Source organism: Copadichromis virginalis, linkage group LG23 (assembly GCF_057382275.1).
Source record: "Copadichromis virginalis isolate Kocher_CV1m ecotype Utaka linkage group LG23, C_Virginalis_male_GT1.1, whole genome shotgun sequence".
NCBI lineage: Eukaryota > Metazoa > Chordata > Actinopteri > Cichliformes > Cichlidae > Copadichromis > Copadichromis virginalis.
Window position 1 is genome coordinate 45,052,874 of NC_140639.1, and position 14,573 is coordinate 45,067,446.

At 39.8% G+C, this 14,573-nt stretch overlaps 2 protein-coding genes across 5 annotated transcripts; one reads left to right on the forward strand and one right to left on the reverse strand.

Moving 5' to 3' along the window:
- Positions 1–719: 719 nt before the first annotated feature.
- On the reverse strand, positions 720–3,411 carry mdh1b (malate dehydrogenase 1B, NAD (soluble)). Of its 3 annotated transcripts, none has more exons than XM_085449965.1 (10): positions 3,293–3,408; positions 3,091–3,203; positions 2,875–3,009; positions 2,648–2,790; positions 2,398–2,488; positions 1,981–2,323; positions 1,740–1,881; positions 1,241–1,413; positions 990–1,129; positions 720–869 (listed from the first exon to the last, which is right to left on the reverse strand). In XM_085449965.1, exons 1-10 carry the CDS (start codon positions 3,312–3,314, stop codon positions 831–833), a joined length of 1,341 nt encoding a protein of 446 aa, XP_085306091.1. In that variant the 5' UTR covers positions 3,315–3,408; the 3' UTR covers positions 720–830. The 3 variants fall into 3 exon arrangements, with proteins under 3 accessions (XP_085306091.1, XP_085306090.1, XP_085306092.1); XM_085449964.1 differs by having other exon boundaries at positions 2,398–2,566; positions 3,293–3,403; XM_085449966.1 differs by lacking the exon at positions 2,648–2,790 and having other exon boundaries at positions 2,398–2,514; positions 3,293–3,411.
- Positions 3,412–3,734: 323 nt separating this feature from the next.
- On the forward strand, positions 3,735–14,551 carry fastkd2 (FAST kinase domains 2). Of its 2 annotated transcripts, XM_085449967.1 has the most exons (12): positions 3,735–3,919; positions 4,135–4,784; positions 4,882–4,985; positions 5,085–5,193; positions 5,412–5,535; positions 6,887–7,026; positions 7,147–7,319; positions 7,600–7,757; positions 7,832–8,068; positions 11,272–11,368; positions 12,871–12,985; positions 13,386–14,551. In XM_085449967.1, the coding sequence occupies exons 2-12, from the start codon at positions 4,164–4,166 to the stop codon at positions 13,509–13,511; spliced, it is 2,004 nt and encodes a 667-aa protein (XP_085306093.1). In that variant the 5' UTR covers positions 3,735–3,919; positions 4,135–4,163; the 3' UTR covers positions 13,512–14,551. The 2 variants fall into 2 exon arrangements, with proteins under 2 accessions (XP_085306093.1, XP_085306094.1); XM_085449968.1 differs by having other exon boundaries at positions 3,735–4,784.
- The last annotated feature ends 22 nt before the right edge of the window (positions 14,552–14,573 follow it).

A 14,573-nucleotide genomic window follows, 5' to 3' on the forward strand; every position in this document is an offset into this window, starting at 1 on the left:
GGCATACCTCATCCTTTCCCCCTGTTTCTCATTATTAAGAATGGCTTAATGAGGCCGGCCTTCCACTGAGACATTTCTGATGAGGCTTCAGTGAACAGTAGATGTTTTGGACTGAAGAGCCAGATGTATTTCTGCAGGTCATTGCTTGATTTTTCCTATTTCTTAAGGTTATGGTACTGTTCATCGCCTGTAGATATTTGTTATGCCTGTCACTTCTTCCTTTTGTCATTCACTTATCGAGTTTCCTCAAATATTTGAAAGAAATTTTACATTTTCCTCAAGTTATGCCATGTTTTTGGCTAATATTCCTTTGGGAATCACATTGTTGGTGCAAAAATACTAGTGCTGAAGAAACTCTGGCCCCTTTGGGGAAATAAATAATACACACATATATATTTTATAAAGAAATTTGGGTTGGCTCAAGACTTTTGCACAGTACTGTATATATGCAAGAGCTTGCTTTATGATTACAGGAGAATCATATTCATATTAAACAACATAGTCAAAGCATATGTAAAAGGAGTTGCTTGAAGCCAAAGGTCTGGTTTCAGACTGCTCTGAATTCACTTACTGTTGTGCCACGATGATGTAAGCTTTACACAGATTTCCCTATTTGGTGGTCAAAGTGGGCGGGGCTTACTAGCTAACTGATTTGCCAGAATATTTGAAGAAAATGAGCTAAAACAGCTTGTTTCAGAGAGAAAAACCAAGGGCCAGGATAATGTAAACATGGATTTAAAAAAAACATTTGAATGATGAAAAGTCCCGTGATAAAAATATAAAATATAGACATGGAAATGAGCAGAGCATGCTTGCTTTAAACAACAGCTTTATTCAGTTGTGCCGCTGTCTGATCCAAACTGCTTTTCCTGAGAAAGAAAAGATAGTATTAATACATTTTTCTTAAATTATCTAAATTATGTCAAAATGTTAGCAACATTTCAAGCAACGAGAATGCGCTACATCTAATATTATTGGTTTAACTTTACCTGCTGCAGTTCACTTGCTGAGAGCTCAAGCCTGTACTTGAGCTCATTTTCAACAGTCAACTCAGACACTACTGACCATTTGCCATCTGTGAAGGTTAATGGAACTGAGAAGACAATGCCATCAGGGAGACTGTAATGACCTAAAATAACCCCAAAACAATCACATTTTGAAACAAGCTAGATCACACTGAATCAGAGACTCTGAATCGCATTTAAAAATCATTCTGTCACACTGAAAACCAATTCTCAACCTGGGCAAGCTACACCCGAAGACAGAACATCTGGATCACTAGCACCATTCCAAGCTTTCAAGACAGTGAGGATCCCATTGGCAGCTGATGTGGCGGCTACTTGGCCTGTCTTTGAAGTCACAGCTAGACGCCGCCTGCGTACCAAGTGCTGAAAGTCTGTTTCCAACCATTTCCTGAAAAGGAGAAGAAGATTATCTTGTGTGCCAACACAGGGTTTTTTCCCATCAGAGCAGGCAGCTTTCTGGACAGATGTATTGTGCAATCAATATTTGCACAGACTGAAATCATGCCAGTGGCTGGCCAGTGTCAGACTTTATCATATTATATTTGTTTACCCTGCCAAAGCCCCAGCTGGGTTGAGCTTACCAATGCGGTAAATCTAGGGCACCAGGAAATAACCACCTTCATGACTCCAGACTCACTTCACAAGGAGTCTGGAGAATTAAAAGTGCACTGAAAAAATACAAATTAAGGTCTTTATGTTTCCGTGGTAACAGACCTGTCAGGAAAAATGCTTAGAAGTGGCTGGGAAAAGAAAGCTGGTCCTGTGATTGGCCCATCATGGTTGAAAACTTTTGCCCTCTGCAGGTCAATGTAGAAAGTACCACTGATATTTCCCCACACTATTACATCTGTAATATCTGCAGAAGGAGAAGACATAAGAATTGATTCGTCTTTTATTTCAGGGGCTGGTGCTAAAATGCAACATGAACATGAGTCAACCAATTCACACGAGATACCTGACGGCCTCATTCTCATCTTCTTCCCAAGTACAGCCTTGGCTTCGTTTTCCAGTTGAGCTGCAGCAGCGATAAACTGGTGGCTGTCGATGGAGCGTGCACTGTCCACAAGAAGCGAGCACCTCAGGTTGAGAAACGAGTCGCCGGACACGATCACCTTCACCGTCTCCTTGGCTGTTGCATCGATCAGTTGCCCGTATTCTTTGTAGCGCTCTGAGATCACCTTTACCTTCTTCTTCTTTACTTCCTCACCCTCATTTTCTCCATCGTGCCCACCGTCATCTAGAAGGAGGATGACATCCGCCTTCCTGAAGGCTCGCTCCAGATCTGTGCCAGTAGTCACCTGTAAATAAATTTAATGACATGGTTTTGCTTTCCTCTCGATGTGACCAAACAAATAAGTAAGTCTTAGTGCACCTGGTGGAGCATGCTGATTGCCAGCTCCTCGATCTCCAACCTCAGGCTCTGTAACTGCTCCTCGTTTCCCTCCACGTCCAGCAAGCGGAGGCTGATTGCAGAAACGTTGGGAAACACCTCGGGGGAGAGCAGACTGGGGATCAGGACTTGGCATGTTGGGTTGAGAGCACTATAAAGACACGCTAAAGTCCTTAAAAGTTTCCTAAAAGAGGAAATAGAGTTTTCTCTTTAGCTTTTACAACAGACCCACCCAGTTATCCAAACATGAAGTGGTTGAATAAGACTGGCCCGATGCTGCTCTTCTTTGATGAGATTCATTTTGGCCTCCAGATTCTCTGCTGCAACACTCAGCATCACATTTGTGGTCATGTCTGACGTGATGCCGTAGTAATCCTACACAACCATTGTTCAATTGATGACATTTCCAGTTTTAAAAGTTTACGTTATTGTAGCTGAGAAAATCTATTTTTTGCTTACCTGGCAGTGCTCTAGGAAGTCATTGAAGCCCCCCAAGAGCATCCCTTTGCCCCCTTGCTCCACTAGTTCCCTCCAAACCAAAGGGGAGCCCTCATGTTTCCAGTTATTTTTTTCACACGTGGCCCCCAGCCATTCCTGCCCAGAGAGAGGTCATGCTGAGGTGACAATACGTCCTTAAATTTATATGCCTAAAACGATCGCCTGAAAATATGATACCTTCCATTCATCTGGGAGGATGGAGATCTTATGGATCTTGAAGTCTGGCAAACACTGCTGGAGGGTGTCTGCTAAAAGCTCTGCTTTGGCATAATAAGGGCAGTCTGTTTTTCCTGTTCGAGGTAAAATTGCACAAATTAATGCACGTGTATGTACCGGAAATACTGGCAAATATTAGATTAAAATGAAATTAAAGCTCTACCGGCGAGTACAAATTTTGCCATGCTGTGCGTCTAGGTGAAAAAGGTTTGTTGCTAGGAGACGGATGGACGGCGTTGCACTTATTTGAGTCCGTGTATGGCAAACCCCAGAATACCAAAGCCACTTTTTGTTACTCCTTTGTCCTTAGAGATCACCACAGCGGGTTGAGTTTTACTTTGGATTACCTTCCCGATGCAAGTCCTAAGGGATTTGTGTCTTCAGATGGAATCGGACCAGCGACCTTTTGCTTGTCAAACAAATATGAATACCGCCACACAAAATGCAATGACAATAAATAAATACACATATAAAAGTGTTATATTTTCCGTTAAACATATTTATACTCCGCTCGTTTAAAATAGAAATATATTAATAATTTGTATATTTGCGGGGTTTTTTTCTACTATCGTGACAGTACATGTTGGGGGGGGAGGGGGACGAATTATGGCGGTGCACACGGCGCCTACTAGCATGTGTGAGAAAACTTCAATGGACTGGCCTAGCACTGATGAACTCTGTGGTGTCATGTAGCTGTTTATCTCTTTGCTGAACTACGTTTCTCTCCGATTTTTCACGGTCTGGAAACTACAATGCGTCGCTTCGTTATACGTGTTTGTATGCGTCTAAGGTTAGCATCACTTAGCTAAAAGCAGCTAGTCAATGTTTTCATAACTTGGCAGTTTATTGACCTTGTTGACTTTGTAATTAAGCAACATTGGTAGCCACGCATAATTTAAGAGCATTTGTGGCTATGAATGTAAAGTGTCAAGCCATTTAATTTGTAAGAGCAGTGGTATTATTTCTAATTTATTTGGCTCTGTCTCTGTTTATTTTTTTCAGTAGTTGCTAGCGCTCTGTGTTATTAAAGAACCATGTCTGTATGGGTGACAGAGGAGGTCATGAGACGGGGCCTGCGCTTTTGCAGCCGCGGATCTCTTTGGCAACAGCGCAACTTCCTGTTGTCTGCGCCAATCAAGGACTCGTGTTCTCCAGATAAACAGTTCTTCCACCTTTGGAGCCCAAGACAGAGTCAGACGTGGCTTTCTAGGAGTCCTGTCAGTTCAGTGAGGTTCTATTCACAGGGAGCCAATCATGGAGATGATCTGGAAGATGGGGAGCGTCTTCCCTCTCAACCTGCTGACACAGCATCAGCTGAGAGACAGAGGAAGTCTCCTTTCTTGGAGCTCCTGGAGAGCTGCGGCTCCCCGTCAGACGTGTTAGACCTCACCGGCAAGTACTCGCCCACAGCCCGACAGGTCAGCCACTGCCTGACCCACATGTGGGCCACCACTAAGAAGATGACAGATGAGCAGCGCCGCTACGAGCTGCAGCTGATGTTTGAGCATCCCGCTTTTGACCAGCTGCTGCAGAGGGCCATGAAGACTCTGGTGCACATTCGCGACGAGGACGTGACTTACTCTCTCCTGAGTATGGTCAACCTGGGCGTTCCCCAACGTAGCCGAGTGGTCCAGACTTTTCTCCGAACCTGCCAGGTAGACGGTCCACGACCACATGCACAAATTATTCTTCATCTTGGTGATGTTTTTGTTTTTTCTGTGCACTCAAATGTGTCTTCTTGTTCACTAACAGGAGAAACTGAATGACTTTGATGAGAAGAGTCTGTCCATCTTGGCCTCCAGCCTGGAGCAAATGGAGGATGGAGCCAATGTTCGTGCGCTCAAGGAGGGCATGAGGTATGAGATCATGGGAAGAAAAAAAAAGTCTAGCCTCAAAGATGCCTTGTATCATAAAGTCACGTGTTACATTGATTTTTCTTTTTTTGTGCGTCTTAGGCTGGTGGTGGAGGCCCGTCTTCCAGGCATAAAGAATGTAATGGCTCTCCAGACCATGATGCGTCTGCTGGGAAACGATGCCCCAAAGGACCTCAAATGGAAACTAGAGGTTAGTTTTGATCTCATTTGGCATTCTGTCTCGCTGTTTTTAAATATTCTCCACATTTATGACTGAGCCCTTGTGTGCAGCTGCCCTCAGCTGTGCTTTTTGCATGATATTTGCTTACCTGTGTAATGCACAGCTGAATTAACAGACAATTGTTCAAAAGTAGTTAATGTTTAAAAACTGCTGTTGCTGAATCTTTTCCGTGTCTGTGCTTCCTCCAGAAAAAGGCCTTATCTATGACAGACCACTTCAGCCTGCCCAACGCCCAATACATGATTTCCACTATGGCCACAATGGGCTTCTTCTCTAAGCCACTGCTGGATGTCTGCAGTAAAAAAATCACGGGTAAATCCTTCTCCACAAGAAAATAATGTCCAGACAGTGTCACCCTGCCCCAGCGTCTAGATGTTGTTGGTGGTGGGAATGAAGCAGATGGGGGCTTGGATGGGGTGTAGGTTACATTAGTGAGAGCCTGAAAGGTGAAGTGACAGAAGAGAACAAACAATTAAAGCACAGGAAACAGGGCGACTGGCCTACAGAAGGTGGACAAGAAAAACTGAACGAAGGATAAAGAATAGATTTGACTGCCTAGGAAAGCAGGCAGATAAGTGAATACAGGTCGTCTTTATTCAACTTAGCTTTTAATCTTTATTTACCTGTAATCAAATTTTCATACATGTTTGAGTGAGACTGAGGCAGGTGGAAAGGTGAAAATGCAAGGAGCTGAGGTAGTGAAGATAGATGAGTTTAAATACTTGTGGTCAGAAAGCAGCAATGGTTGAAAGGGAAGATTTATGAGACAGCAGTGAGACCTGCTATGATGCGTCTCTGACAAAAAGACAGACAGCTGACCTGAAAATGATAATATCTTCATTTGGAGTGATCAGAATGGACAGGGTTAGAAATGAGCACATCAGAGGGACAGCTCAGGCTGAGCAGTTTGGAGACAAAGATAGATAGACAAGACTGAGATGATCTGGGCATGTGCAGAGGAGAAACAAAGGATGCTGACGATGGAGCTGCCAGACAGGAGACCATTGGCAAGATACATGTATGCAGTGAAGGAGGACACGCAGAGGGTTGTTGTGACACAGGAGGATGGTAGGGATAGAGTGAGACGGAGGCAGGTTATCTGCTGTGGTGGACTTTAAAAGGAGCTGATGTGAGAGAAGAAGAGCCGTGATCTACAATGAGATACACTGCTGTAGGCCAATTAAAAATAAAATGCTTAAATATGAGAGAAAGAAACCTGCACCAGTGCCTGGACCAACTTTACAATACAGAAGACGACGATGATGGATAAACCATCCTGCTGGTTTAAAGAAACATCATAAGATAAATTTCTACTCTCGGCCATTAAAGTCAGTGTTTGGAAATGCTTATTAAACAAAACACAGCATACACTGTGAGGCGTTTCAGATTTTCGACACTGTGTTGTAATTTAACACGAGTACTTCCAATACATGGGCAAAATTCTTGAAGTCAATATGTTTAAATAGAAAAATATATACCTTCACTTTCATTAACAGTGATGTCAAATCAGTCTTCATTTGAACCTGCTAATAACCAGAAATAGCTTGTAAATAGGTGATGATTGTAGAAATTACAAGAATTATATTTATTGTGGATTAATTAAAAAAGCGCCTTAAATTTAATTTAATGATTTTCCTTTTCCTACTCCCGACTTCTGTGTTAGAGAACATCCATGGTATCCCCTTCAACAGAATATTTAAATTGCTGCAGTCCTGTAGGGAGCTCCGCTACAGAGACGTTCATCTGCTCACCAGCATTTCGGACTATGTCGCTTCCTCACTGGACATTTGGACCAACAAACAGGTGACAACTATCCTCTGACCTGCCTTCTTGTCCAAATAGTAAATACGAGGTTTCAGGAGGAGGAACTAAAAACATCACACATGACATTTATTACTGCTCCACTTCTTTCTTTCTGTTTAGCTGCTTCTCTTTCTGTCTGTGTTCGAGAACCTCATCTTCTGCCCTGCTGCTCTGATGGATGCTTATGCTGACAAAGTGATCGCCAACCCTGACGTCCTAACACTTAAAGACCTGCTCTGTGTCCTCAAGGTGTACTCCTCTCTGAGCTACGATCTGCAGGACAGAAGACAACAGTACGTAAACCATTTGTCTCATCTAAATGTGTCCCTGTGGCTGTAGACATGGAGTAGAGGTTCAGGGAGAACAGTGTGCATGTTTATCCCACATCTGTCAACGCCGAGGCCGATCAGCGAACACAGACAGCAGCAGAAGTAGAACGCTAATAGGCTGATCACAGTTGAAAACAGGCACAGCTGTTAGTTTGCTGGTTTTTGAACTGTAAAATAAACACATTTTCCTCGTCTGTAACTGAATTACTGTTGCTTGTCTTTGTTGGGTTTCTTGCTGCTGCAGGTTTCTCGATAGTCTGAGCCGAGTCCTGATCTCCTATTTGCCCAAAATATCTGCGTTTGAGTTGTTGAAGGCCGTTTACTGCCTCTGTCTGTTGGGCCACTTCCCTTACGCACCACTGGAGCAGCTTCTGCAGAGCAGTGTGCTGGAAAAGCTTGCAGGTAAAACAGTTCACTTTGACTGCTCTTGTCTTACACCTGGGTTTGTGGTCTTCACCTGCTCCTTTTCTCCTCAGGTTCGAAGTTTCCAAAGAGCCAGGAGAGAATGTTTCAGACGGTGGACGTGTGCCTGCGTGTTGACCATCCTCCTCTTCCTCAGCCCCTAACTGTTCCTGCATCAGTCCTGGGAGACCCCACCCCCAGCACTCCATCGGTCAACCCGAGGCTCTTGCTGGACTTGCAGAGTCTGCTGGAGGATCAGGTGCATATGATGCTACAGGAGGGGGTGATGGTGGAGAATTTGTACTTCATAGGTAAGAAAAATTTGAGAAAAGAATTTAAAAAATGAACATTTCAGCAGCATACTGGATACTTGAACTGTCTTGGTATAGAAAAGCTTTTCAAGTGAAGGCAGTTTTCTTATTATAACATATTGTATCCATAAAGGAAACTCAAAGTATTTGACATACTGTATTAAAATGTTGCGAAAAAGGCAAATGGAAATTTGATGGTGCAAAAAAATAAAACAAACAAACAAAAATTACAGGTAAGTCTAAAGTGGCAGTTTAATCTAAATGCAGACTTGCTTATTTTTCTTCTATACAGTTTAATCTTTCTAGAGCGGGATGTGAAACTCATTTTACATTGTGGGCCACTTGCAGCCCACTTTGATCCTAAGTAGTCCAGACCAGTGAAACTCCCCTTTTGTTGTTTGAATGAAGTGTAACTATGTTTAATCCCTAAAGAAGAAGTGCAATTTCAAATATACGTGTCAGCTGTTTTACACAATAAAAAAAAGTACTGCTGTAAAGAAAATCGGGCTTGAATTGTAATAAATAAATGTGATAACTAAAATTATGAACGTTTTTGTGAATTCAAAGCAGAGAGCATTTCCGGCCTCTCTGCCTTGTGTTTGACACAAAGTGTTTTTGTATGAAATGGTCACTTTTAGAGATATCATCTTTAGAAAAATCAATTTTTTCTTGAATATAATGGAACTGATGGGCTCAAAGGGCCATTATAAAAAAAGAAGGCCCAGTGTGATGGCTTGTACCCAGTTTGCTGTTCACTACATAAATTGGTTCCCATTTAAATTTAGATTCTGAATTAAAGCAACAATGTGTCTTTCCAGACAAAATGACCCATTAATGCAAATGATTCTACAGAGCTCATTGTGAGCACTTTACATAGAAACGTATTCATGCACCAGCCAGAAGAAACTTGCAGCTCAGCCAAGGAGGCTGTTAAAGCTGTTGTCCTGAACATTCTCCTGTTCAGCCCATTTCTGTTGCGCTTTTTTCAAGTTTCATTGTTTTTTGTTTTTCCTTTTTTCTCCTTGTTTCTGTAGTTTTTTCCATTTCAACTGGGTTTTATTCAACTTCCATTATTGTTTTTCAATATTTCCATTGTGTCTTTTTAACTTTTGTTCTGTTCTTTCTACTTGCGTTGGGTCTTATTCAACCTCTGTTAGTTTTATTCAACTTATTTTCATTTTTGCTATTTTCATTGTTTTTTTTATTCAAGTTCTCTTGATTTTTTCCTATTTATGTTATTTTTTTAACTTTCATTCTATTCTTCAGACTTCCATTGTGTTCTTTTCAACCTGTTTGTTTTTATTCTATCTATATTGTGTTTATCCTGTTACTATTGTGTTCTGTTCAACTTGTTGTTTTTATTTCCATTTCCCTTGCATTTTGTTTAACTTGTTGTTTTATTGCCATAGTGTTGTTTTTTCTATTTCTGTTGTGCCTTTTATACTTTTGCTGTTTCATTAAGCTTTCATTGTTTTGTTTTGTTTTTCTACTTCCATTAAATTCTGTTCTGTTTTTCTTATTTCTATTCTGTTTTATTCAACTTTCATTGTATTTTTCTACTTACGTTAGGATTTTCTTTCCACAATTCAATTGTGGGGTCTTCCCTCTATTTTCATTGTTTTTGTCAACTTCAGTTATATTTTTTCCTACTTTTGTTGTGTTTTTCTAATTGACATTCTCAATTTTTTAAATTTGCTCGTTTTTTCTTATTTATGTAGTTTTTTCCTATTTGTATTTGACTTGTGTTATTTTTTTTCCTTAATTCTGTTGTTTGTTTTTCTATTTCTGTAGTGTTTTTTTATTTCCAATCAGTTTTATGATTTTTTTTTTCTACTATGTTTTATTCAAAATCCATTGTTTTTGTGTTTTTTGTTGTTATCTTTTAGGGGGGGGGGTACTCTTGTCACTTTCCGTTGTGTGTGTGTGTTTTTAACTTGTTTTTGTTTCAGTTTCTGTTATGTGTTATTGAACTTTTGCTTTTTTCTATTTCCATTGTGTTTTGTTCAACATTGTTTTTCAGGTTTTGGTTAAAGGATGTTTGACCTCTCAGGGCCACCGCAGAGCTCAGCCGTGAACTATGTTAACATCTTGTCAGAGAATAGAGTTTTGTTTTAAGACAAATTTTGACCTGCCCCATGTCTTTTCGATTTCTGTTGTGTTTTTTTGCTTATGCTGTGTTTTATTAGTCTTTTACTGTTTTCTTTTTTACTTCAGTCAACTTTTTTTTTATTGTTTTGTCTAACTTCTGTTCTGTTTTTATTCAACTTTCATTGTGGGGTTTTTATTTTAAAATTTTGTTTTGTTCAACCTCTGTTCTTTTTTTCTTATTTATTTGTAACTTCTGTTGTTTTTATTTCTGTTGTGTTTTTTCCATCTTTCATTGTTATGTTGAGCCATGATGGTTTCTTAAAAAGTTAAATGTTCAGAATGAGAGAGATCATACAGAAAAGAATTGCAACTTGAAAATGCTCGCAACAAGGATAGGAGACATTTCTTCTTGAGTCATTACTGCTGTCACTTTAAATCAGATTTTACAGAGTAAGTGGCAGAAAGAAACGAGGAAAGTCATAAAACCCTGAGTTTAAATGGGAGCTGATTTCAGTAGATGGCAGCATAATGGCAAAAACCCATTAGATCATGTCAAGTTTGATGTTAGTGCACCACCAGCTAAGCATTTCCTGCTGATCTAAGAGCCTCGGTAGGCTTTCATTTCATAAATGAGACATTTATAGACGAACAGAAGGCCTTAAATTAACTTCTGTGTGTAAGTGGAAGCCAGTGAAACACAAGAACTGGAGTAAAATTTGACAGAAAAAGGATCCAAACCTTTGAGCAGATGAAATTAAGCAAGACAGAAAAACACTGGCTCTTAAAAACGACAGTATGTGGTCTCCTCAGGGCCCAAATTCTTGCAGGTTGTCATTAAAGAAGTGTTTGAAGCAAAACAGTGAGAAACATATTTACAAAGTCTGGGACAGAACTGTGTGGCAGAATCCACAAATTCAAAATTCTCTTAAATGTAAAAAACAAAACTAAGAAAACTATTCAATTTGAAAATTTCAGTATCTGACATGTTGGGGTTTTTTTTTTCCATCAGACATAAAGCCCTGACTTTTTTGTCACAACCAGCTTCTCTATATTCTCGGTTTAACCTGCTTTTGAAACTGTGATGACAGCAAACGTCTGTGTCTGCTGTCTCCCAGACGCTGCTGTAACCAAACCTACGCCAAACCAAACCTCTGTGTGTGAAGCACGCAGCGGTGGAGGGGAAGGGTGTTCTCCAGCAGAGAGCAGTGAGCGGTAAGATATCAGCATGAGCTTGCTGCTGACAGCATCACTGCATGCATGTCTCGAACGCACGTAAAGTCGTGTTTAAGTTCCTCATATTGTTCTTGATTTAATTGTGCTTATGCAACATTTTTTGAAATGAAGGTAGTTGAAGAGGATGTTGGGACTTTTCTGTTCCTCCAGTGTCGGGCACTGATGTAACTATATTGCGTGATTGGTAATATCTGACTGAGCTTGCAGCAAAGCACCATGAATCTCGTTTTCAAACTAAGACAAGCATGTAAAGACCTCATTCAGGCACGCAAAAGCAGCCTTTGAAAGCAAACACATCAAGCAGGAGTGCATGCTTTTTTGCTCTCTTTGAACACCGTTATGTATTACAGGCGATACTTTACCGCCTCTTTTAAACATATTTCCATTCTTGGCTTTCAGGCACTTCTTTGCAATAAGCAGCTGAAACTGAAAAATATGTGTTGTGGAAAACTTCACCTTCTTAAATTGGACACGTTGTTGGAAAAATGTGTGCAACTACTGTATTCAACATTTTTTACATGGACTACAGACTTTCCTAAAATTGCATGTGTTCAATCATGTAGGATACATGTAGATTAATATTAATATTTTTATTAAAACTTGAAGTTTGAAACTTGAAGTTTAACTTTGCATTGACATTTTTTGTGTTTTTGATATTTTTATGCCCATCTGAGCTTTTTTTTTTTTTTTTTTTTTTAATGTCCACTTTCTTTATGGTGATGCATGTTTTAATGTCTATTTTTGTTTAGCCCTAAAAGGGGGGGGGAATATTATATTACTATAATATTCTTCATATTATAGTAAAATGTGCAGAATAAGTTTTCTATCATCTTTTTTTCCACTGTGTTGCTGCAGCCAAAACCTTCTTCCAGTAAAACAGCACAGCTAAAAATAAATTTGTCAAAAGACAGACAATCTCAATATTGTCCAAAAATAAATAAATAGAAATAAACATAAAAATGTATATAATGAGGGGTTTTACAGGTAGAAGTCTAAGAAATGCATATAGGTTTTTTGGTACAATGTAAAGGTTATGTGTTTCTGCTGACATAATCGATGTTACTGAAAGTATCAGAGCGTAATCAGAACTATCCATCTGTTATTTATTTCCATACAGCACAGGCGCGTTCATTTATTGGAACTGAGTCAAACTACTGATTAAAAATGAATCAGCTCTTTTAAATTCTGCTTCGTTGAAATTTTTTGTCTGGACTTTACTGACTAAATAAACCATCTGTAAAGTAATTAAAGGAAAAAATAGATGTCAACATCAATGAAAAGTAAAATCCTAATATCAGATTCATGCTGAGTAAAGCAGATAAAGTCAGAAAGAACACATTGATTTTCATCAGTGACAATAAACCCACAATCTTCTCCATCTGTCAGTTTTCAGATTTTTGTCTCCCAGTAATTTTATTCAAATTTTGACCTTTTTTTTTTCTTTTTGGTAAAGCTTACAAATCATTCTCTTTATTTCCCAGAATTGCAGTAATGTATGCACCGCAATCTGGTTTTTGTTACGGCACGTCCAATCCCCGTGGTCCGCTGGCTGTGAAGATTCGCCATCTGAAGATCCTGGGATATAACTCTGTCCTGGTGAGACTTTGGCACCTTCAGAAAATAATGTCGCACTCACATTTTTGCACAATCTCTGCTTATTTCACTTCTAAACCTTTTTGCAGCTCATGACTAATGCCTGTGTTTACATATCCAAATCTAACGGATACGTTAGATTTGGATATGTGGTTTAAAAAGCAGAACATTGCTAATGTATGGCTGCACTGCATTACCTGTTTATTAGAATTCAGGTCTCTTATATCCTATACTTGTATCATATGTTTAAACTACTAAAATTAAGAAGAGAAACTCAAATATTATGTCTTCAGATTTGCTCCCTGTAGATTTTAATGGTAGGTTATTCTCTCTTGATTGTAGTGCAAGTATTGGAAGAAGTATCAGAGTGGATGATTTACATGATCCTAATCCTATTTTCCAGGTAACGGAGCAGGACCTGCAGTCTGTATCCGAGGAAGCAAGGATAGATTTCCTCAGGGAACGGATTTTTCCACAACACCACAGACCCGAAACACAGCCTGATGAAAAGGAGCACCTGCGATCTTAGAGCCAGATGTCAGCGTTAAATGGAAGGAAAGAGGCTAATCCTCATGATGACAGACAGGTTTTGTGGTAGTATTTAAGAAGGAGAAAATATATGAAACTTTTTAAAATGACTGTTTAGCTTTGGATGCATTTAGCTAAAGAAAGATGAGGGACACGTGAAGAGCAAATACACACTTTGAACGGTCGTTCAAAATTAAGAGTAAAACTCTTTTGTGTCCATTAGTAGATTGTTTCATCTGTGCGCACATAGTAGGACATCATTTTGTTTTGTTTTTTTTTTATTAAAAAGATGCTGAAAAGAGTTAAAAGTGATTCTCTGGTTGCATGAAAGTAACTTTGCAGATTTCAGATAAGTTTTTACTGAAAACCTGAACTTTTCTGTGCTTACGCCTCCAGTTTTTTTTAAAGGGTGCCCTTCTTCATAGGAGAATTGAGTGTGTGGGAGGTAAAAAAAATCTTTTATAGTCAGCATTCGTTTTTAATCATTGCTTAAAGCCCTAAAAATTGTTTCAAGGCCTAACAGAAACTATATCTATCTCGCTCATGCTTGCGGTAGCTGTTGCGTAAAACCCTGCTACTGAATAAAACCAGTGAAACCCGGTGCGAGCGCCTGCAGTGACTGCACAGAAAGTGCAAGGTGAGCAAGGTAAAGGTGGCGTCCCTTTGAAGCTGCTACATCTGCAGAGTGCACGACGGGTAAAAAAAAAAGGAAAAACTAAGAGCGAGGAAGGCAGGAAATTGTGCACGTTGTTATTGTTTCAAGTAACTGGCTTTCATCAGCTCCGGCGATATCAGCTCTTTGAGAGAGATGTAAGAGCTCGCTGAAGTGAAAGAGAAGTCAAACACTTTAATAACAGCTCGCATGACATTTAGATTCTTGATGCTGCGGTTTTGTGAGTTCTCTTTAACAGATTGAGCGTCCATACTGTAGCACATTCATTTATGCTTCAAATGTGGTTAAGTCCCCTCAATCAGACACCACCTTCTGTTTCGACCACAAAGATAGGGGTTCCCAATTACATGTGTGTGTGTGTGTGTGTGTGTGTGTGTGTGTGTGTGTGTG

Excerpts from the sequence above, each read along its gene's own strand:
- mdh1b (XM_085449964.1), bottom strand. The coding sequence starts at position 3,314 with ATGGCAAAATTTGTACTCGCCG. Across the intron at positions 2,567-2,647 it reads CTTCATGTTTGGATAACTGG|TGCTCTCAACCCAACATGCC; the intron begins GTGGGTCTGTTG and ends GTGTCTTTATAG. Across the intron at positions 1,414-1,739 it reads CTAAGCATTTTTCCTGACAG|GAAATGGTTGGAAACAGACT; the intron begins GTCTGTTACCAC and ends TCTCCTTTTCAG.
- fastkd2 (XM_085449968.1), top strand. The coding sequence starts at position 4,164 with ATGTCTGTATGGGTGACAGAGGAGGTCATGAGACGGGGCCTGCGCTTT. Across the intron at positions 8,069-11,271 it reads GGAGAATTTGTACTTCATAG|ACGCTGCTGTAACCAAACCT; the intron begins GTAAGAAAAATT and ends GCTGTCTCCCAG. Across the intron at positions 12,986-13,385 it reads TGGGATATAACTCTGTCCTG|GTAACGGAGCAGGACCTGCA; the intron begins GTGAGACTTTGG and ends CCTATTTTCCAG.